The sequence below is a fragment of the Panthera uncia genome, chromosome E1, assembly GCF_023721935.1.
Source record: "Panthera uncia isolate 11264 chromosome E1, Puncia_PCG_1.0, whole genome shotgun sequence".
Classification (NCBI taxonomy): domain Eukaryota; kingdom Metazoa; phylum Chordata; class Mammalia; order Carnivora; family Felidae; genus Panthera; species Panthera uncia.
In genome coordinates this window covers 50,979,684-50,998,500 of record NC_064814.1, presented here as the reverse complement: position 1 = coordinate 50,998,500, position 18,817 = coordinate 50,979,684, and the positions used below count along the sequence as shown (strand labels likewise).

The 18,817-nt window shown below is 49.3% G+C and overlaps 1 protein-coding gene across 2 annotated transcripts in view; it reads left to right on the top strand.

Annotated features, from left to right (window-relative positions):
- The window catches only part of LOC125926975 (protoheme IX farnesyltransferase, mitochondrial), a 137,793-nt gene that overhangs the window by 108,772 nt on the left and 10,204 nt on the right, over positions 1 to 18,817 (top strand). For both annotated transcript variants that reach the window (XM_049636922.1, XM_049636924.1), the window contains exon 6: positions 13,402 to 13,634. In XM_049636922.1, coding sequence (XP_049492879.1) covers positions 13,402 to 13,634 — 233 coding nt within the window. The remainder of the gene's footprint in view (positions 1 to 13,401; positions 13,635 to 18,817) is intronic.

Here is an 18,817-nt window from a genome sequence, read left to right as displayed (position 1 = left end):
GAGAAGTGCCATACCTCTGAGCCTCCCGTTGCCCTGCTGTGTTTCCATCCTCGCTGGTAACTCTTCCTTCCTCCTGTTACAGATCACACGTATCCAACGCCCTTGAACTCCTTCCATTCACCAGACATCCCTGGCTACCTGCAACGTTGGTTCTCATCAGATAAAATGGATTTGGGGGCGCCTGGGTGGCTCAGTCGGTTAAGCGTCTGACTTTGGCTCAGGTCACGATCCCGCGGTTCGTGGGTTCGAGCCCCGCATCGGGCTCTGTGCTGACAGCTCGGAGCCCGGAGCCTGCTTCGGATGCTGTGTCTCTCTCTCTCTCTGCCCCTCCCCTGCTTACATTCTGTCTCTGTCTCTCAAAAATGAATAAACGGTAAAAAAAAAAAAAAAAAAAGTTTTTTTAATGGATTTGGTAGTTTTAGGATGAGCCAAGGTGAGGGGTCAGAGGAACAGGGGTGAATGTCCCTAGTAGTTCTTCCTAAGATACACCTCACTTCTGTTTCAGAGGACCAGATGTTTTTCCACAGCAGATAAGAGCTTCTGGAATCTGGCACCTGATGTTGGCAGTTGTTGGGGGCCCGTTTCTACCCGTTTCTACCTATGGTCCCCAAGCCCAGAGCCCCTCAGGCTCGCCTGAGAACAGGCACAGACTCCCCTAAGGGTGTCCTTGTGCCTCTTCCAACCCCATCACCCCACTGGGGCCCTTTCTTCTGACTTAGTATTTGGACAAGTGGTCCCTGTGTCTTAGAGAAGAGTCTGCTGAATCACCAGCTGCATCTACTTTTTCTCTTGTTCTCCTTACCGCCAGACTTCTGGAAAGGATGGCCCCCTCAGCGCTTCGGTCACGGTTTAGCTTCCTCCCGCACTGTCTGCCTCCGCTTTTCTCTGTACGTGAACTTCATTTTTCCCTCGCGGCCCACTGGCTCTTCCAATCCCACTTTTGCTTAAACGGACTCGTCATCCAAATGGCAGCCTCAGCCTCAGCCCCTGGTCTCCCAGCTGAGTCCTCTGTCCCAGTTCCCAAGCCTTGTGAGAGGAAACGGATTGCCCATGCTTGGGCCCGACATTTCATCCCTGGTCCGGTCAAGGGAAGGGGGTGCAGGGTGGGGGTGGGGTCGCACGAAGGACCCGAGGCTGCCCCTCCCAGGGCTCCTTCCGCTGCACTCGAGCTTCCTCTTGGCCAGGTATGTGTCTCGGGCCCCCGTTCTGCTTTGTGACTTTCTAGCCATGACCCACCTCCCCCACCCCCGGTGCACAAATTCTTGCGGCCAGGATCTTAACTTTAACATTGAGCGCGTCTTATATTTTGCCTCGCCTGTGGAGCGCGTCCTCCCGTGCTGTCCTGTTCTTGACCGCTCTTCTGCAGGAGTGTCCCTGCTCCTGCCTAAGCCAGAGTTTTCCGCCGTAGGTTCTCTTTGTTCGTGGACAAGAGAGAGATACGACACCTTTAATCCGCCATCTTCACCTGTTTTGAGGTCCTTCAGACTTGTATCTTCAACATGTATTTTTTTTTTTTTAAGTAATAACCTTTTCCCTGCTCTATCCTAACAAAAAGGAATCGTTCTTAAGAACGTCAAGGTCTGCTGTTGCTTCCGGATTATTTTAAAATTAAGCAATCCCTTTGTCGAATTCAGTTCATTGAGAATGTGTTGATTACCCATCATGTTCCCAGTACCTCCAGTTCTGTTTTCGCAAGGCTCCAGAGGCTTATAATCGGGGTGAAAAATTAGCCAGATGCTCAAAAGCCTTCGCAGATGGACGAGGCAGTCCCGTCAGTACGCACTGGGTGGACCGAGGGAGTCAGGACAAGCGAGACGTCCCCTGGGGGGTCAGGGAAAGGGGACGTGGGTCAGGGCGGCCTGGCCAGCGCGGGAGCTTCCTGAAGAAGACGGCCTGGTTATTTTTGTGGGCTGCAGGCGGGAGAGATGGAAAGAGCAGAGCGGGGAGAGAGGTTATTGAGAGAGGACAAATTAACACACTTGGGGTCGGGGGCCGCCAATGCCCGGTTTTTAAATAAATGACGAAGATTGAGTTTTCGAAGCCAAATGAATGGATTGTGTAGCTGGCATGATTAACTTAAAGAACAGGGTTTAGCTTAAGCATTATAGGGATTTGCAGGAGACATTTTTCAAATTTACTGAAGGTTTTACCAGTAAGCACTTAAGCGAATGTAAACAGTTTGCAGGCTGCAGGGGAGCTATGAAGACTGTTCATCATCCCGTCACCCTGGTCCAGCAGACAAGTACCCAGACCGGGCTGACGCCCCACAGAGTTTCCAAGGATTGTTATGATTAGTCTCTTGGCGTGTATATATTGCAAATGTAATAAGAACATAAACATTTTATAAGTATGGGAGGTTTTTTTTTTTTCTTAGTGCTAACCAGTCATTCAAAATGGCAGAAACGACAAATTCGGTCTCAGAGTGGTGCCAGTGTGGAGAATTTTGGTCTTAAAATCGTTCGACATTATGAACCGCGCAGTATGAAGCGTCCACAAAAAAGTTTAGCGTGTATCATCACGCTTAGTCACGACAGTGGGTGAGACAGAGGAACGCCAGGGGGTCTTCTAGAAGTGAACATTCCTTTCTCTCATGGTCATAAGCAAAATGAAAGCATTTACAGCTCTTCTTTTTTTTTTTTTTTTAATGTTTATTATTTATTTTGAGAGAGAGAGAGAGAGAGAGAGAGAGAGAGAGAGAGAGAGAGAATCACAAGTCCCAAGCAGCCTCCGTGCTGTCAGCGCAGAGCCCGACGCGGGGCTTGAACTCATGAACTGTGAGGTCATGACCTGAGCCGAAATCCAGAGTCGGACACTTAACTGACTGAGCCACCCAGGCGCCCCTACGATTGTTCCGAAGCATCGTGAGTTGTGAACACTTCTTGTCAGCAGTGCTGGGGACGGGGGGTCCTTCAGCTCTCACGTCCCATCTTATAACCAAAAAAATACTCAGATATTCTAGTAAATATGAGTACGAAGGGTAACGCATCAACTTGAGCAGTAAGTCACAGGAGCAGACACCCGACACCTTTCATTCATGACCTGGAGTCCGTGAGTCAAACGCCCTATCGCCTTCTCTCTCTCTCTCTTCTCGATCAGATGAGGTGACAACATTTGGCCACGAAACGCCATTCCCGTCGACTGGTGGTAGTGTTTGTCCTGTCTTTTGCGTGGTTTGTAAAGGTCTGTTTGAGCCGGCGTTTGGGGCAGCTGCCTTGGATGCAGGGAACAGAAAGATGAGTGGCACAGGGTAGAGGCCCTGAACCAGGTAGGATGTGACGGGTGGCCGGGGAGGGCACCAGAGCTGTCCGCGTCAGGACTGAGCCGTGCTGTTCTCACGAGGGTATGCAGGCCACCCGAGGGCTGGGGGTGGGGGGCGGGAGCAGGAAGGAGAGAAGGCTGAGGGAGAATGTTCTTGCAGGACTTGTTCTGATGCCCAGGCCGAATCTTAGAGGATGGGAAAGAAATAACCACACGGAAGACAGTACGGGGCGGAGTGGGGGGTCAGCTCCGGGGCCGTGGTGTTATCCGTACCTCAGAGATCTTTCACCTGGACCGCAGATTGCAAGACAGCGGCCAACAGGCCCAATCCTGAAGAGGCCTTTTTGTCGTTGTTGTTTGGCCTGCTGGGCTTTTCTACCGTTGCCGGCACTTGAAAATAGAAAATGTAACAAAGCCCCAGGTTTCTGGGCTTTTTAGCACATTCCCACATGGGATCGGCCAGTCAGGCCCGATTAGCGGTTCTCTATTGTTCATCGCTTGGGCTTTTACCCCTGTAGATCGCCAGCCTGGTCCCCCTGGGTATCTGTCCGAGCAGGCCCTGCAGAAGGTGAGGTCACCTGCGTCTATACCTTCGTCTGCGGGTAGCCTGTACCCCCAAGGTGCTCCGCAAAGCTGCAGGGATGGGTGGTTTTACTTCCCAGATTCTCTTTTTATAAACTGTGTTTTTTTTAAAGCTTTTCAGAGCCGCCTTAAAATTCATTCACCCTAACTTTATGTAGGTGAACAACACGGCTTTCTTAAATAGAATCCTATACATTAAAAAGGGAGGGGGTAAGAGGGGCGCCTGGGTGGCTCAGTCGGTTGAGCATCCGACTCTTGATTTCGTCTCAGGTCATGATCTCACGGTTCGTGGGTTCGAGCCCCAACTCGGGCTCTGTGCTCCAGGTGCAAAGCCTGCTTGGGATTCTCTCTTTTCCCCTCCCTTTCTCTCTGCCCCTCCCTGGCTCACTCGCGCTCTCTCTCTCTCTCAAAATAAATGGATAAACTTTAAAAAAAAAAAAAAAAAAAAAGGAGTGGGGTAAGAAAATTAAACCGTCTGGCTCCACCAGGAAACTGGAAAGATATCGAAGGTGCTATGGGAGCCCGGGGGGCAGTAGAGTTCGGGAATTTGAGAAATACACTGATTTGGGACCCCAGCACTAGAAACGTGGTTTCCGTGGATGGGATCAAACAACAAGAATCTCTTCTCACTGAAAATTCCAGTCTTTCTACAGATAGATTCTCCTCAATTTACACTGAATTGACGTAGCGTAACTCAAGAGTCCGAGTTTTGCTTTATCCCTGAATTACAAGGCCCCATCTTAGAGGTCAATACCGAGTAAGGCTCATCTTCACTTTTCTTCCAGCCTCCACCCTCCCACCCCTGTCTGTCTTTTCCCACCTCCCTCCTACATCAGTAAGATTCTTTCGGCTGACTTTCAAAACTCATTCAGCTCAGACCTGCTTTGTTTTTCTCCCTGGAGAAGAAAAAAAAAAAAGCTTTTCTCAATATAATGCTGCAGCCCCGTGTTCTGAGTAGAGTCATTGCCCAAAACACCTGCTTATTCTTGAATTTCTCCTAATATAAAAAAAAATTTTTTTCAACGTTTCTTATTTATTTTTGAGAGCAAGAGAGACAGAGCACAAGCAGGGAAGGGACAGACAGAGAGGGGGAGACACAGGACCCAAAACAGGCTCCAGGCTCCAGGCTCCGAGCTGTCAGCACAGAGCACAACGCGGGGCTCGAACCCACAGGATGTGAGATCATGACCTGAGCCGAAGTCAGATGCCCAACCAACTGAGCCACCCAGGTGCCCCTTAAATGTTTTTAAATTCTCTTTTAAAATACGTCTTGCTGGGGCTCCTGGGTGGCTCAGACAGTTAAACGCCCAACTCTTGATTTTGGTTCAGGTCATGATCTCACAGTTCGCGAGTTCGAGCTCTGCATCAGGCTCCGTGCTGACAGTGCGGAGCCTGCTTGGGATTCTCTCTCTCCCTTTCTCTGCCCCTCCCCCTATCAAGAATAAATAATTCCATTTAAAAAATAAAATAAACAGGGGCGCCTGGGTGACTCAGCTGGTTAAGCGTCTGACGTCAGCTCAGGTCATGATCTCACGGTTCGTGGGTTCGAGCCCTGCATCGGGCTCTGCTGACAGCTCAGAGCCTGGAGCCTGCTTCTGATTCTGTGTCTCCCTCTGTCTCTGCCCCTCCCCTGCTCATACTTTGTCTCTCTCTGTCTCTCAAAAATAAATGCTAAAAAAATTTTTTTTTAATTTTAAATAAATAAAATAAATAAAATATGTCTTGCATCCACATTTGCTTTACCTGTTCCTTAAATTCTGACTTTTCCTTATTCCTCTCCTACCTTGCAATATCTGCAACTTGAGTCTTGTTGAGAAATAGAAAACCCCTGGAGAAGATTTTGGGGACACGTTGTCAAAGCAGTTATCTGGAGGGGCTTACCCCGAAAAGCTCAGGTCAGAGCTCAAATGTGGGATTCATCCAGGAAATGAAAGCTAAATTAGCTTGGTTTGATTAAGGTTTGGGGTTTTCTTTTGTTGTTAAAGGAAATTTTATTTTGTAATTTAAATATCATTTATTCTGGAAGAAAAGCCAAGAAGTATGAGATTAACTTTTGTATAAACCAATTACCTATAGAGCTGCTTACAATGTAAAGCTTTCTGGATTTAATGTCACATTTCGCAGACCTCTCTGACACATGACTTAAACAGAAAGACCACATTTCTCCCGTTAGTTATTTCAGAGTCACGTAATGTGGATTATGTTTATTAAGTGCAGTAAATAGTCATCAAATTAGAGCTTGCATATTTTTTTTAACCTCCTTTGTTCCTAATTTCTGCAGAAAATTCCACTTCGCTAGAGCTACTTAGGATTGGTGTTTAGTAAACGAAGGAGTACGGTATTTTAAAGGAAGAATAAATAATTCATAGGAACGTGTTGACAACCCCCACCCCCTGCCCCCCACCGTCCCCTGGTCTGTTGTTCCTTTTCTGGAGTAGCTCTGGGCAGGGAAGCCAGAAGGAGAAGCCTGCCTCTGTGCTGATGCTCAGTAGAGAGATGTCTCTATTTGAAATGTAATTCAGTTTTGGATATGAGTTTGGAAATAAATCACCATTCAGTCCGAGCGTGAGCCATCAACCTATTTGCCTGCGTGAGTGAAAGGACGTGAAAAAATCGTTTTAGTTCAATGGCTAGATTCTTTTCCTCTGCCACTGTCCTTCCTTCCCCACCCCACAGTGCTATTTGCCTTAGTCATCCCTTTATTCCATTTTACTGAAAGTTAGAAATCGTGCACAATACCATCACACCCCATTCTTCTGCTCTTCTGATCTTTCCTATGCAAGTTCACTCCGGTGACCACCATTCGCAGAGATATGAACCTTCTCTCCTTAACAAAGCCCATTACAGCCACTGCCATAGCTACGTGAGAGCACCAGCATTAGGAAAAAAAATAATGTTTCCCGTGTGATCCGTCTGCTTTTTCCTAATGCTGGTTTATTTTATTTTTACTTTTTTTTTTTTTTTTTTTTTGTAATTTGATATAATAGAGTTAAATTCTTAAAGTTACGATTGAGGGGCGCCTGGGTGGCTCAGTCGGTTGAGCGGCCGACTTCAGCTCAGGTCGTGATCTCACACTCCATGAGTTCGAGCCCCGTGTCGGGCTCTGTGCTGACAGCTCGGAGCCTGGAGCCTGCTTCGGATTCTGTGTCTCCATCTTTCTCTGCCCTTCCCCTGTTCACGTTCTGTCTCTATCTCAAAAATAAATAAAAACATTTAAATAAATAAAATAAAGTTACGATTGAAAATAAAAACATAAAGGGCGCCTGGGTGGCTCAGTGGGTTAAGCGTCTGACTCTTGGTTTCGGCTCAGGTCACGATCTCACGGTTTCATGAGTTCGAGCCCCATATTGGGCTCTGTGCTGACAACATGGAGCTTGCTTAGGATTCTTTCTCTCCCTCTCTCTGCCCCTCCCCTGCTCAGTCACTCTCTCTCTCTCAAAAATGTAAATAAATATTAAAAAAAAAAAGAAAAGAAAAAAGTGTTGCCATTTTAATTACTATTAGGAAATGCTATGCAGCCATTATGCTTTTTATAATTTATAATTGAGGTGACTTTCTTGAACATGTCTACATTTGTCTTCGTATTCCAACACATATCCATATGTCTTCGTAAGTTCGAAAAGAGTAAACCACTGGAAACGATTTACTGAAAGTTTGTCACCCCTTACCTCCAGCCCTACCTCCTATTTAAAGAACGCTGCCTCACGTTGCCACTTCTGGTTGTGGTTGATTTTACAGTTTGAGACCTGGTAGCACTTGTGTTTGTTTAACGTCCACCATCCTTTTCAGAGTGAACATCGCCATCTGTTCCGCTCACTGTTGTATGCCCGCACTTAGCACAGTGGCTGACTAGACGACAGTGAGACATCGTAATAAACGAACGAATGAACGCTCCGTGCTCTTTTAGTGGGCCCTTTGCCAAGTGCTTTATTTTGATTCTTGACTCTCAAGTACCTCCCGTTTGACCAATGAAGCAACTAAGACCGACGGGTTAGCTACTTTGCTCAAGATACTACAGCTCAACGATAGAGCCCCTGCCCTCCCGGTGGTCTTGTTACTGAGGATATTTGCATAAGCCAATTTGACTTGTGCTTCAGTCTTGCCGTCAAAACAGCCCTAATACGGAGGTGCCTGGAAGGCTCAGTTAGGCGTCCAACTCTTGATTTTGTCTCAGACCATGATGTCACGGTCGTGGGAATGAGCCCCGCATTGGGCTCCACGCTGAATGCAGAGCCTGCTTGGGATTCTTTCTCTCTCTCTCTCTCTCTCTCTCTCTCTCTCTCTCTGTCTGCCCCTACTCTGCTCATGCTCCCTCTCTCTCTCTCTCAAAATAAATACACATTTTAAAGAATAGCCCTAATACATCCCCTACTTCACAGCTGAGGAAACCAAGGATCTGAGAGGTTCGTTTGCCCACTTTTAAATCAGCACTGTTTCAAATCGGAACTTGAATCCAGACCACCTGATTGTTGTCAGCGATGCTTAGTTCTGGTACTGTACAGAAACCCTATCATAATATAATAAGAAGAAGAAGAGGAATATTAAAGCCTTTTACAAACACTTCTGGCATGCAAACGTTCCAGGAGACACAACAGTTAGAAATGGTATAGCGAACCCCGGTGTTCCCGTCGCCCAGAATCCACAGGATTATCAAGACTCTGCCCCGCTTGCTTCATCTCACCCTCGTAAGGGCCACAACGCTTAGCAGCGTGCCCAGACCAAATCAAGGTAGACGGAGCAGAGAGGCGGCTGGAGACACTGGCAGTTCCCCAGTGAACTGAACACCGAGCTAGGCTGCTGTCCTGCATCCTTTACACTTGGAATATGTCGAGAGACTATATCACAAGACAGCGGGACCTACCCAGCCCGGCTGCACCCAGCATCGGAGGTGGGGTGGAGGTGGAGGCCTTCTATAGGCGCAGGCTCCGTCGGCGTGGCCTCAACGTAGGCCAGATGGGACCCGCACCACGTCGGTGATGGCGCAGCGGTGGGTCCCCGACTTTGGCAAGCCTGCCGATCGCCTGGATTCCCGAGGAGCCCCTAGGTGATGCTGACGCTCTGGGTCCGGGGACCACATCTCGGTAGCACCCGGGACTCCATCGGGGAGTCCCAGCTTGGCCCTCACCCGTCAGGTACTGCTCAGCCCAGGGAATCCCAAGGGAACCTGCCTAGCCCTTTCTTCTAGTTTTGCCTCTAGGAATCAGGCCTCAGAGCGGCACTCAAAATGGAAGTCACCTGCTGAGGAATTCAGATGTAAAAGGAGCAAAAAGACTAATAATGGGGGAAAATGTTTAATGAAATTTTAAATACAGAAGAAGTGATAAAAGGGAAAATAACTCCGTGTGTGTGCGTGTGTCTCCAGGTTTGGGATGCTTTCCAAAACCCATCCAGGAATGGGAGAGAGCAGACGGGGGTTTTGGTCAAGGGCTGAGCGGTAGGATTAGGAGGACGAGTGTATCAAGTAATTGACCTAAAATAACAAGTCGGTCTTTGACAAAATTGCCCTTCCAGGCTTTGAGATTTCGCTCGGACTTCTATGTGTACCAAGGCAGAAAATCATAGTGGTGTTTAACCGAGATGAGAAATGAACTCACTTGACTAATCTTTTTCTGCATCAGAAATAGATCTCTTTATTAAAACGGCTAAATTTTTAATTTGTTTCTAATGTTTATTTTTGAGAGAGAGAGAGAGAGCAAGTGGGGGAGGGGCAGAGAGAGAGAGAGAGAGAGAGAGAGAGAGAGAGAGAGACACGGAATCCGAAGCAGACTCCAGGCTCCCAGCTGTCAGCACAGAGCCCGACACCGGGCTCGAACCCACAGATCGCGAGATCATGACCTGAGCGCAAGTCGGACGCTTAACCGACCGAGCCACCCAGGCGCCCCTAAAAATGGCTAAATTGAAGCAGCTTTAATGTCGCCATGATTTTTAAAGATTTCATGGTTACGTCAAACTTTAAAAAAGAGCCCGGAGGTCACTTGGTACACGCTCCCTTCATCCCAGAACCGTTATTCTCGCTAGCACTCTTCCAACTTGCAGTGGTGGTGTGGCTCACACTTCTTTTTCCTCGAAAATGCCCGACGTGAACGGACAAGTGAATGCTTGTCCGTCTTTGCTGGTCATCACGGCAGGCAGCGAGGGCCTTGTGAGAAGCACATCTGATCATTTTCTTCCCCTGTGTAAAAAAGCAGAGAAAACCTCTTCTGTGCATCTGCCCAGAGGCAGCGTTCCCACGATGTCGATGTCTCCTTGTGGCCTTCCCTCCCAGTGTTCTCTGACCCCTCCCGCCCCTCGTGCTGTGCCCGCTGCCTGAATCACTCCTGTCTACCCTTGTATCCCCTCTCCCGCCCGCCCAGCACTTCTTCCTACAAACCTCCCCCTGTCCAGCCCCCCAGCACCCACACACAGTGGCCCCAGATTGCCTGCCTCTTTAACTCTCACTTCAGCATAAGCGCCCCCAGGACAAGGACCGTGTCTGTCTTGCTCCCCACCTTATATCCTAGGTCCAACCTTGTATGTATGTATGTAAATGTAGTGCTTCCCCAGTGTTTTCATCTCAGGTAATGCCGGAGGAACTTAGGCTATTTCTACCTCGGGGGTAAACCAAAGGAGCTTTTAAACCCTCAGGCTCCTGCTCCCAGCTGAAGGCAACAGCCTAAAGACTCCAGCCCCCACCCCCCCACCCCCCACCCCCACCGCCTCCAGGCTCGGCAAGATCCAAACAATCAGAGAATCAGGAAGTTGTACTACAGCAGGGCACCCCCACAGACCAGTGGGATTGCATCAATGAGCCAAGGAGTAAATCCGAGTACAAGTCTGTTTCCAAGTTATTTTACTGGTACAGCTGACCCTTGGTCGACACGGGTTGGAACTGTGCGGGTTTTCTCAATAAATATATTAGAAAAGAAGGTTGGACGTTGGCAACAATTTGAAAAAACTCACAAACCACATGGCCTAGAAATTTCAAAAAAAATTAAAAACGTATGTCGTGGATGCGTAATACTACCATAAACACACACAAATCTATTATATAAAGTTAAAATGTATTCAAAACTTGCCCAAACATTTGCAGACTGCACAGGGTGCCATTTGAGCGGAGAGAAAGATGAACACATTTAGAGATGGAGTATTAAATCGTAACTCAGTAAAATCAGCTGCTGTAACAATTTCATAACCACCTCTGGATGCTCTTGTGAGCTCGAGTCTTGGGAGCACCCATTTAAAATGCCATGCGGGGGCGCTGGGGTGGCTCAGTCGGTTGAGCATCTGACTCTTGATCTCGGCTCAGGTCATGATCTCACGGTTCCTGAGTTTGACCTCCATGTCTGTGCTGTCAGCACAGAGCCCGATTCTGTGTCTCCCTCTCTCTCCCTCTCTCTCTCTCTGCCCTTTTTCCTCTTGCGCTCTCTCTCTCTCTCTCTCTCTCTCTCTCAAAATAAATAAATAAACGTGAAGAAAAGAAAATGCCATGTGTGGGTGCCTGGGTGGGTCAATGGGTTGAGCATCCAATGGGTTGCTCTTGATTTCGGCTCAGGTCATGATCTTGGAGTTTGTGAGATGGAGCCCCTGCTTGGGATTCTCTCTTTCCCTCACTGTCTGCCCCTCCCCTGCTCAAGCTTTGTCTTCTCTCTCTCTCTCCCAAAGATAAATAAATAAACATAAAAAAGAATTTAAAAGGTAATAATAAAATGCCATGTGTGATGCTAATCATCTCTGCATAAGCAGTTTGTCTCTGCAATAAATTGCGTATCTTGGTAAAAAGGGATCTCTCGTGGTTCTATCAGTAGTTAAGTTTTGGGCGAGTCAGAAGTTAACACGTGGATGTTTCAACTGTGCATTGCGGTCGGCACCCCGTTCCTCTCATTGTTCAAGGGCCATCTGAGCCTCAGTTTCTCTTCTGTGAAATGGGGATAATGCTGTCTCAATAAACATGTTTTTACGTTGTTAATTTTTGGTTTGTGTTTAATGCCATACCCAGTGTTGATACAGGTTCTAGAAATAATAGGCTTTCTCATGTACTGCTGATAGGAGTGTAAAAGAGCCTAAACCCTCTGGGGCGTAGACTGGTGGTACAAGTCAAATCCCTACAAACGTGCATGTCAGCTGGCCTTGCAGTCTCACGTCTGGGAATTTATCCTCTGGATGCATCCTAGTCAGAACTATGAACAACAGTCTGTAAGATATATATGCTGTTACTTCTGATTTAAAAGGAAAAATTCAAAATATCCAGAAAGGCTATATTGACTGAATTAATTGTGTTGAATCCACAGAATAGGCCACTATGTACCTATTAATGATGACGTTACAAAAGAATTCTGAACAGCACAGGGAAATTATTAACATAGACTGAAATATAGGGGTGCCTGGGTGGCTTAGTCGGTTAAGCGTCTGACTCTTGATTTTGGCTCAGGTCATGTCTCACCGTTTGTGAGATCGAGCCCTGCATCAGGCTCCGGGCTCACAGTGGAGAGTCTGCTTGAGATTCTCTCTCTCTCTCTCTCTCTCTCTCTCTCTCTCTCTCTCTGTCTCTCCCCGTCTCTCTCACAAGATCCCATGTAAAGTCCACCTTAGAAAGTGGGCTCTGGCAAGGGGCGCCTGGGTGGCTCAGTCGGTTAAGTGTCTGACTTCGGCTCAGGTCATGATCTCACAGCTCATGGGTTCGAGCCCCTGCATCAGGCTCTGCGCTGACAGCGCGGAGCCTGCTTGGGATTTCTCTCTCCTTCCCTCCCCAACCCATGCTGTCTCTGTCTCTCTCAAAATAAATAAATAAACTTAAAAAAAAAAAAAAAAGTGGGCTCTGGTGAGAATCAGGCGTAGGATCGTCCCGGCTGGTGGAGAGTTGTATTTGACCCTGTTCACTGCACCTACCAACATGGTGAGGGTCCTCCGGAGATGCCGTGGCTCTGAAACCAGCTGTGGCACCGAAAGTGAGCTATCCGTGTGGGGCAGCCCCCTGGTGTGTGGCCGTGGGCCCCAAGCCGGTCCCCTGCCAAGCCTGTAATTTATCACAGATAGATACACTCAGACATACTGTCATTATCCGTTACTGCTAATGGGGTAATGTGTTTAAACTATAAATACACGGGCAGGGTTGAGATGCCAGCTTTTGCCCAAACATTACCGGTACCGCGTTCCGGGTGGTTTTTCTATGGCCGTCACCTACTTGGCACTAACTGCAAAGCAGAACCCTGTGCCAAGCAGGCAGTGTCTGCCTCGGCCCTCACTCCAGCCTGTGAGCGAGAGCAGAGAACCGTCCCGGCCGCGCAGGTGAGCAGAGGGACGCTCCCGCCTCCCACGGCCGGGAAGGGACAGAACGAATCCAGGGCTCTCTCACCTGGACTCGAACTTCAGCCCCGGCCGGCAGATGTCAGAGGGGGCAGCCAGAACTCCTGCAGGCACGGTCCCTCCGCCTTTCGGGTTCCGGTGCCCCGTAACCGGGAAGAAGGCGCAGCAGCCTGCCTCCCGGGTCGCCACGCCACGTAGGTAGGTGGTCCACGCCGAGTTCGGGCAGCGTGGCCCGCGGGACTGGAAAGTGACTCCTCTGTGCCCGCTGCTCTTTTTCAGCCCGTTGCTAGCTGTGTCCTTTGCCACGTGCTGTGCCGTTCCAGGCGTCGCCCTCCTGACCTGGGGGGTGAACCCCCTCACGGGAGCCCTGGGGGTCTTCAACATCTTCCTGTACACCTGTTGCTATACCCCGCTGAAGAAGATCAGCATCGCCAACACGTGGGTCGGAGCCGTCGTTGGGGCCATCCCGCCTGTCATGGGCTGGACGGCAGCGACCGGCAGCCTGGACGCCGGTGAGTATCTCGCGTGCCGGGTTGCGGGGGTCTCGGCTTCGGCCCGCGGGCCCGCGGGGGGGGGGGGGGCCGCCAGGGCCCGGCCCTCGGCGGGTGGCTCTTGTGCGCAGACCTCGGCAGCTGCCGGTCCGAGGCGTGTCCTTCCCGGAACTGCAGCTCTCGCTCTCCTGAGTCCGCTCTAGCCCGTACTCATTCCTGCGGTCGCGTGAACGCAGGGCGAAAGGGAGGCCGTGTCGTCGGGCTTTCCAGGGGGACGTGTGCTTTCCCGGGCCGGGCAGGGAATGCCTAGGGGAAAAAAAAAAAAAAAAAAAACCCACAAAAACAAGCAGTGCTGTGACAACGGGTAGAGTGGAAAGCAAGCACCTAAAAGCCACGAGCCCCGTTAGGGCTGATCAGTCCTGGGGGACGTCCCGCATGGCGGAGCGGGTGTCCGGGACTCGGTCTCCGGGCTCTCCTGCCCATCCGGACGCTCCCCTGCCCGGGCATGAGCTTTTCCCCACAGAACCAGGTGATTCCCCACCCCTTTGTGAAGGAGCAGACCCTTTTCATCAGTTTCTCGTTTACTTTTATATGATTTGCTCAAGTTGTTCACAGTGTCTACAATAAAACCATTGAAATCCATCTACTTTTTTTTTTTTTTTTTTTGGTGGCAAGTCACAACGAAATTTGTGGGGTGCAAATAGCTCCTTTTTACCATCTGGAAGGGAAGTTTCACAGTCTAATTAGCCAGGTAATTAGCGTTTCTGACCAACACTTAGGAAGGAAGTGGTGAGGTTTCCTGCAAGAGACGTAAGTACATATTTTTCACATGAGAGATCAAAAGGCAGTTGACCATAAACGTTTGCCCTGTAAGCCACATTTCTGAAACTTTTCATAAAAGCCCTTACACTCTGACTTGGCAAGATTACAAAGGCGGTTACACCTTTAGCGTGATTGTCTCTTAGCACAGTTTTAATATCCTGTAAATGTTGGCGTTCCACGCGTCTACACATAAGATATTCTAGAACGTTCCTGCTCATTTGCTCAGTGATAAACCCCAGACCGGAATCTCATCCGTGTGGGAGGGATGGCAGCACAGTGGTGAGGAGTGAGTGCTCCAGAGCAGGGGTGCCCTTTGGAACATTCTAGACTTTTTTTTTTTTTTAATGTTTATTTTTGAGAGAGAGAGAGAGACAGTACTAGCAGGGGAGGGACATAGAGAGAGAGGGAGACACGGAATCGGAAGCAGGCTCCAGGCTCCGAGCTGTCAGCACAGAACCCGACGTGGGGTTCGAACCCACAAACCGTGAGATCGTGACCTGAGCCGAAGTTGGATGCTTAACCGACTGAACCACCCAGGTGGCTAGTTCTAGACTTGACATGAACGTTCTAGACTTCTTTATGCTACCGTCTCCTCAGTCTCCCCCGTGGTCCCTTCTCACGGAGTTGTCGTGAGGATTAAGTGAGTTCTTGGTAAGTATTCCTCATTTGTACAGTAGATGGATTCATGCAGATAATCTCAAAAATCATGAGATTTTTATCGGTCTGGCAACTCTGAGCAATTCGTAATTGTTACCTGGCTGTTGTTCTGCCCACAGTGAGCTTGCCTCTGGGCTTGGTGGACAGAGCGCCTGGCCTTGGGTCCGGTGTTAGGGATGGCCATCTTGAGCGAAGGTGGGGACGGAGGGAAGCATGGGTCTGACATCTCCAGACTAGATGGTGTCTGAATTTTCCCCCTCGTTTGCAGTTTATATTTAGAGAACACACCTGCTTACCACCAAATTCCTGGTCAGAGTCCCCCTCCTAGTTCTGCCTGGAGCCCCAGTCTTGACCCTGCCTGGAACCTTCCATCTCCCCTCACCCCACTCTCCTCTCTCCTCCTGTACCCCTCCGAACCTTTCTAGTGATCGCCCAGACATTTGAGTTGGGGCCCTTGAAAGAGACCCCCCCACTCTGCAGCACTGTGCTCCAAGTCACCTGCCTGCCTGAAGGAGACAGCCCCACACCCTTCCAGAGTGCCAGGATCTTACATGGGTTCCTCACACCCAGCCTAAAGGAACAGGGCCCCCAGGGGGCACCTGGGTGGCTCAGTCGGTTGAGCGTCCGACTCTTGATTTCGGCTCAGGTCACTATCTCACAGTTCGTGAGTTCGAGCCCCGTGTCGGGCTCTGTGCTAACAGTGTGGAGCCTGCTTGGGATTCTCTCTCTCCGTCTCTCTCCCTGCCCCTCCTTACCTCTCTCTCTCAAAATAAATAAATAAACTTAAAATAAGTTAAAAAAAAAAAAAAAAAAGGAACAAGGCCCCCAAAACTACCTTTTCTCTCTGGGGAATCCCAGACAGAGCCACGGTCGGGGTTAAGTATTACTATCTACAGGGACAGATAACCCCTGGAGGTCGATGGGGGCAGGGCAGTCCACGGCAGTGCAGAACTTGGTCGCTTCTGTCGTCTGTTGGTCACCCAGATTCTTGCTAGCGGCTTTTGTTGTACTCCCAGGCGGTTTCCTTCAGAGGACTTTGGGCCTCAATGTTCTCTGGAGTTGCATCCCTAGAGGCCAGAGAGAGAAAGAACTTTGCAACAATCTTCCCACTTAGAGTGCGCATTCGGCTAGGAGCCTGGATTTGTTCAGGGACAGTATGGATTTAGCTGAACTGCCAATAGTCATATTTGAAATAAATTTTTTTAAAAAAACGTTTTTAAAACACGTCTTTCGGTGGCGCAGTCGGTTAAGCCTCCGACTTCAGCCAGGTCACGATCTCGCGGTCCGTGAGTTCGAGCCCCGCGTCGGGCTCTGGGCTGATGGCTCAGAGCCTGGAGCCTGTTTCCGATTCTGTGTCTCCCTCTCTCTCTGCCCCTCCCCCGTTCATGCTCTGTCTCTCTCTGTCCCAAAAATAAATAAAAAACATTGAAAAAAAAAAAATTTTAAAACACGTCTTTCCGTAATCCACATTTAATCGCGTATATAAATTCATTAGTGAGACAGAGCAAAGGGCCAGGCTATACTTTGTTTTAGGTCGCAGGGCAAAAATGCATGCTTATCTCGTGAAAAGAGACCCATCACTGCCTGAACGGACCCCTGGCATAAAGCAGTGCAGCCCGAAACAGATTTGTGTCACCACAAGGAGAAGTTCGTCTAGCAGTTGCCTTGTATTATGTTCTTTCTCTTCAAATCCTGAAAACGCATTGTGGGGCACACAACCGCAACATGGTTTACTGCCCCCAGAGTTCTGATTCGCCCACAGGTCCAGTCGTATACCTAACGTCTTGTCAGATTTACGGAAAGAAGGTTACTTTACGTGATGCCTTCAACTGCTTCCAGAAAAGTTTTGAAACATGAATTTGATAGAGCAAACTTGACATCAACAGCAAATCTTTGATTACATCAAATGAATGAATGAATGAATCAGTCAATCAATCAGTAGCTTCTATTTTACAGACAAAACTAGGTTAACCCTGGGTCAATTGCCAAATATTTATTGGGCCTCAGCCATGTGCAAGGGACGGTAAATTTAGCCGGAAGTAGTCAAAGAAATAAGGCAGAGTCACGGGGCACCTGGGTGGCTCAGTGGGTTAAGCGTCTGACTTGGGCTCATCAGGTCACGATCTCAGTGCTCGTGAGTTCGAGCCTCGCGTCGGGCTCTGTGCTGACAGCTCGGAGCCTGGAGCCTGCTTCCAATTCTGTGTGTGTGTGTCTCTCTCTCTCAAGAATAAATAAACATTAAAAAGAAAAGAGATAAGGCAGAGTCTGCAAGAATGTAGTTTCAACATTTCTATTGCTGGGATTTTAGCCACTAGGTTGAATGTGACTATATATACAGTCTTGTCACCTTCTAGAACAGTATCCACTAGCCACGTGTGGCTGTTTAAGCTTAAACTAAATCAATTTAAACCTTCAGTTCTTAAGTCCCCGTAGCCCTATTTCAAATGCTCGCAGCCACACGAGGCAGTAGCTGCCATATTGATGGCACTGAGCATTTCCATCCTTGCAAAAGCGCGTTTAGTCAGTTCTGCCTACGGGGACACATCGATGTCCTTGTGAACCTGTGTTCCATCTTCCTGGTGAGTTTGTGCTTTGAATACTAGGGCATCATGGGAGACTGCACCTGTGGTCTCACCAGAGTCTAAAACGGTGCTTCTCAAATTTGAATGTGCATCAGAATCACCAGGCAGGCTCGCTAAATAAAACCCAGATTCCTGGGCCCTGCCCCTGTAGTTTCTGGTTCAGTAGGTCTGGTGTAGGGCCTGAGAATTTGCACTGCCTAGTGGTGCCAGTGCCCCTGCTCTAGGGACCACTTTCTGAGCCACTAGTCTGAAAAGGCAGAACCAGAGAGAGAGCTCTGGCTGTCAGAATACCTCGGAAATTCCTAGGCACATGGGCAAAGGGTGGGGGCAGATGGCATTATTGGAGCTGCACTCAGGGTGTCGTCCGTATCACCCGCGGAGGTTGTGTCTCCCATCCGGGTTCTTCTCTTAGGGGACACGTTTGCTTGAAACAGCCCTGCTGGGAGAAAAGTGGCCCCAAATGTTTCCCTCCTGCAGTGTCTCCAAATCATTTTGTCTTTGGACCTCCAAAGAGAGATCAGGTTGGAGAAGTCTTTGATGTAGTCCACTGAACCGCAGGGACAGGAAGGAAGGGGAGGCCGGAGGGGAGGAAGATGTAAGAGGGTCTGGGAGACCACCCACTCCGCTGATCGGCTTTCTTCCTGGGGCAGGTGTCTGTGAGGACCTACTGTGCGCTGGGCACCGAGGGATACAAAAATCCCTAAAACCCAGGCAGGCCTCGTCTTCACGGAAAGCGTGTCTCAGCATCTTCAGGGAGAGGCGGGCAGGTGTCAAATAACTGACTGAGCTGTCAGAGCTTGAGCAAGAAAGAGGTCTTCGGAGGGCTGTGCGTTCTCCTAACCTCCCCAGACGGGCCCAAGAGGGCTTTGGAGCAGAGGACCTTCTGAGTGAGGACGAGACCGCTCTCTCAAAGAGGGAAGGGCTTTTCAAGGAGAGGGAAGAGCGTGCACAGGAATTTGTAGGCACGGGAGCTGAAGCTGGACAGCGTGGGGCAGGGGCCGTGATCTGAGATGAGCTGCCTGACGGGGACTGTATTGAAAGGCAGTCAAGGCCCTTGTAGGTTAAGCAGGAGAGGGGCAAGGGCCCCAAGTTCAGGATTATTTGCCCATGCCGCAGGTGCGTTCTCCCGTGGTACTGGAAGGC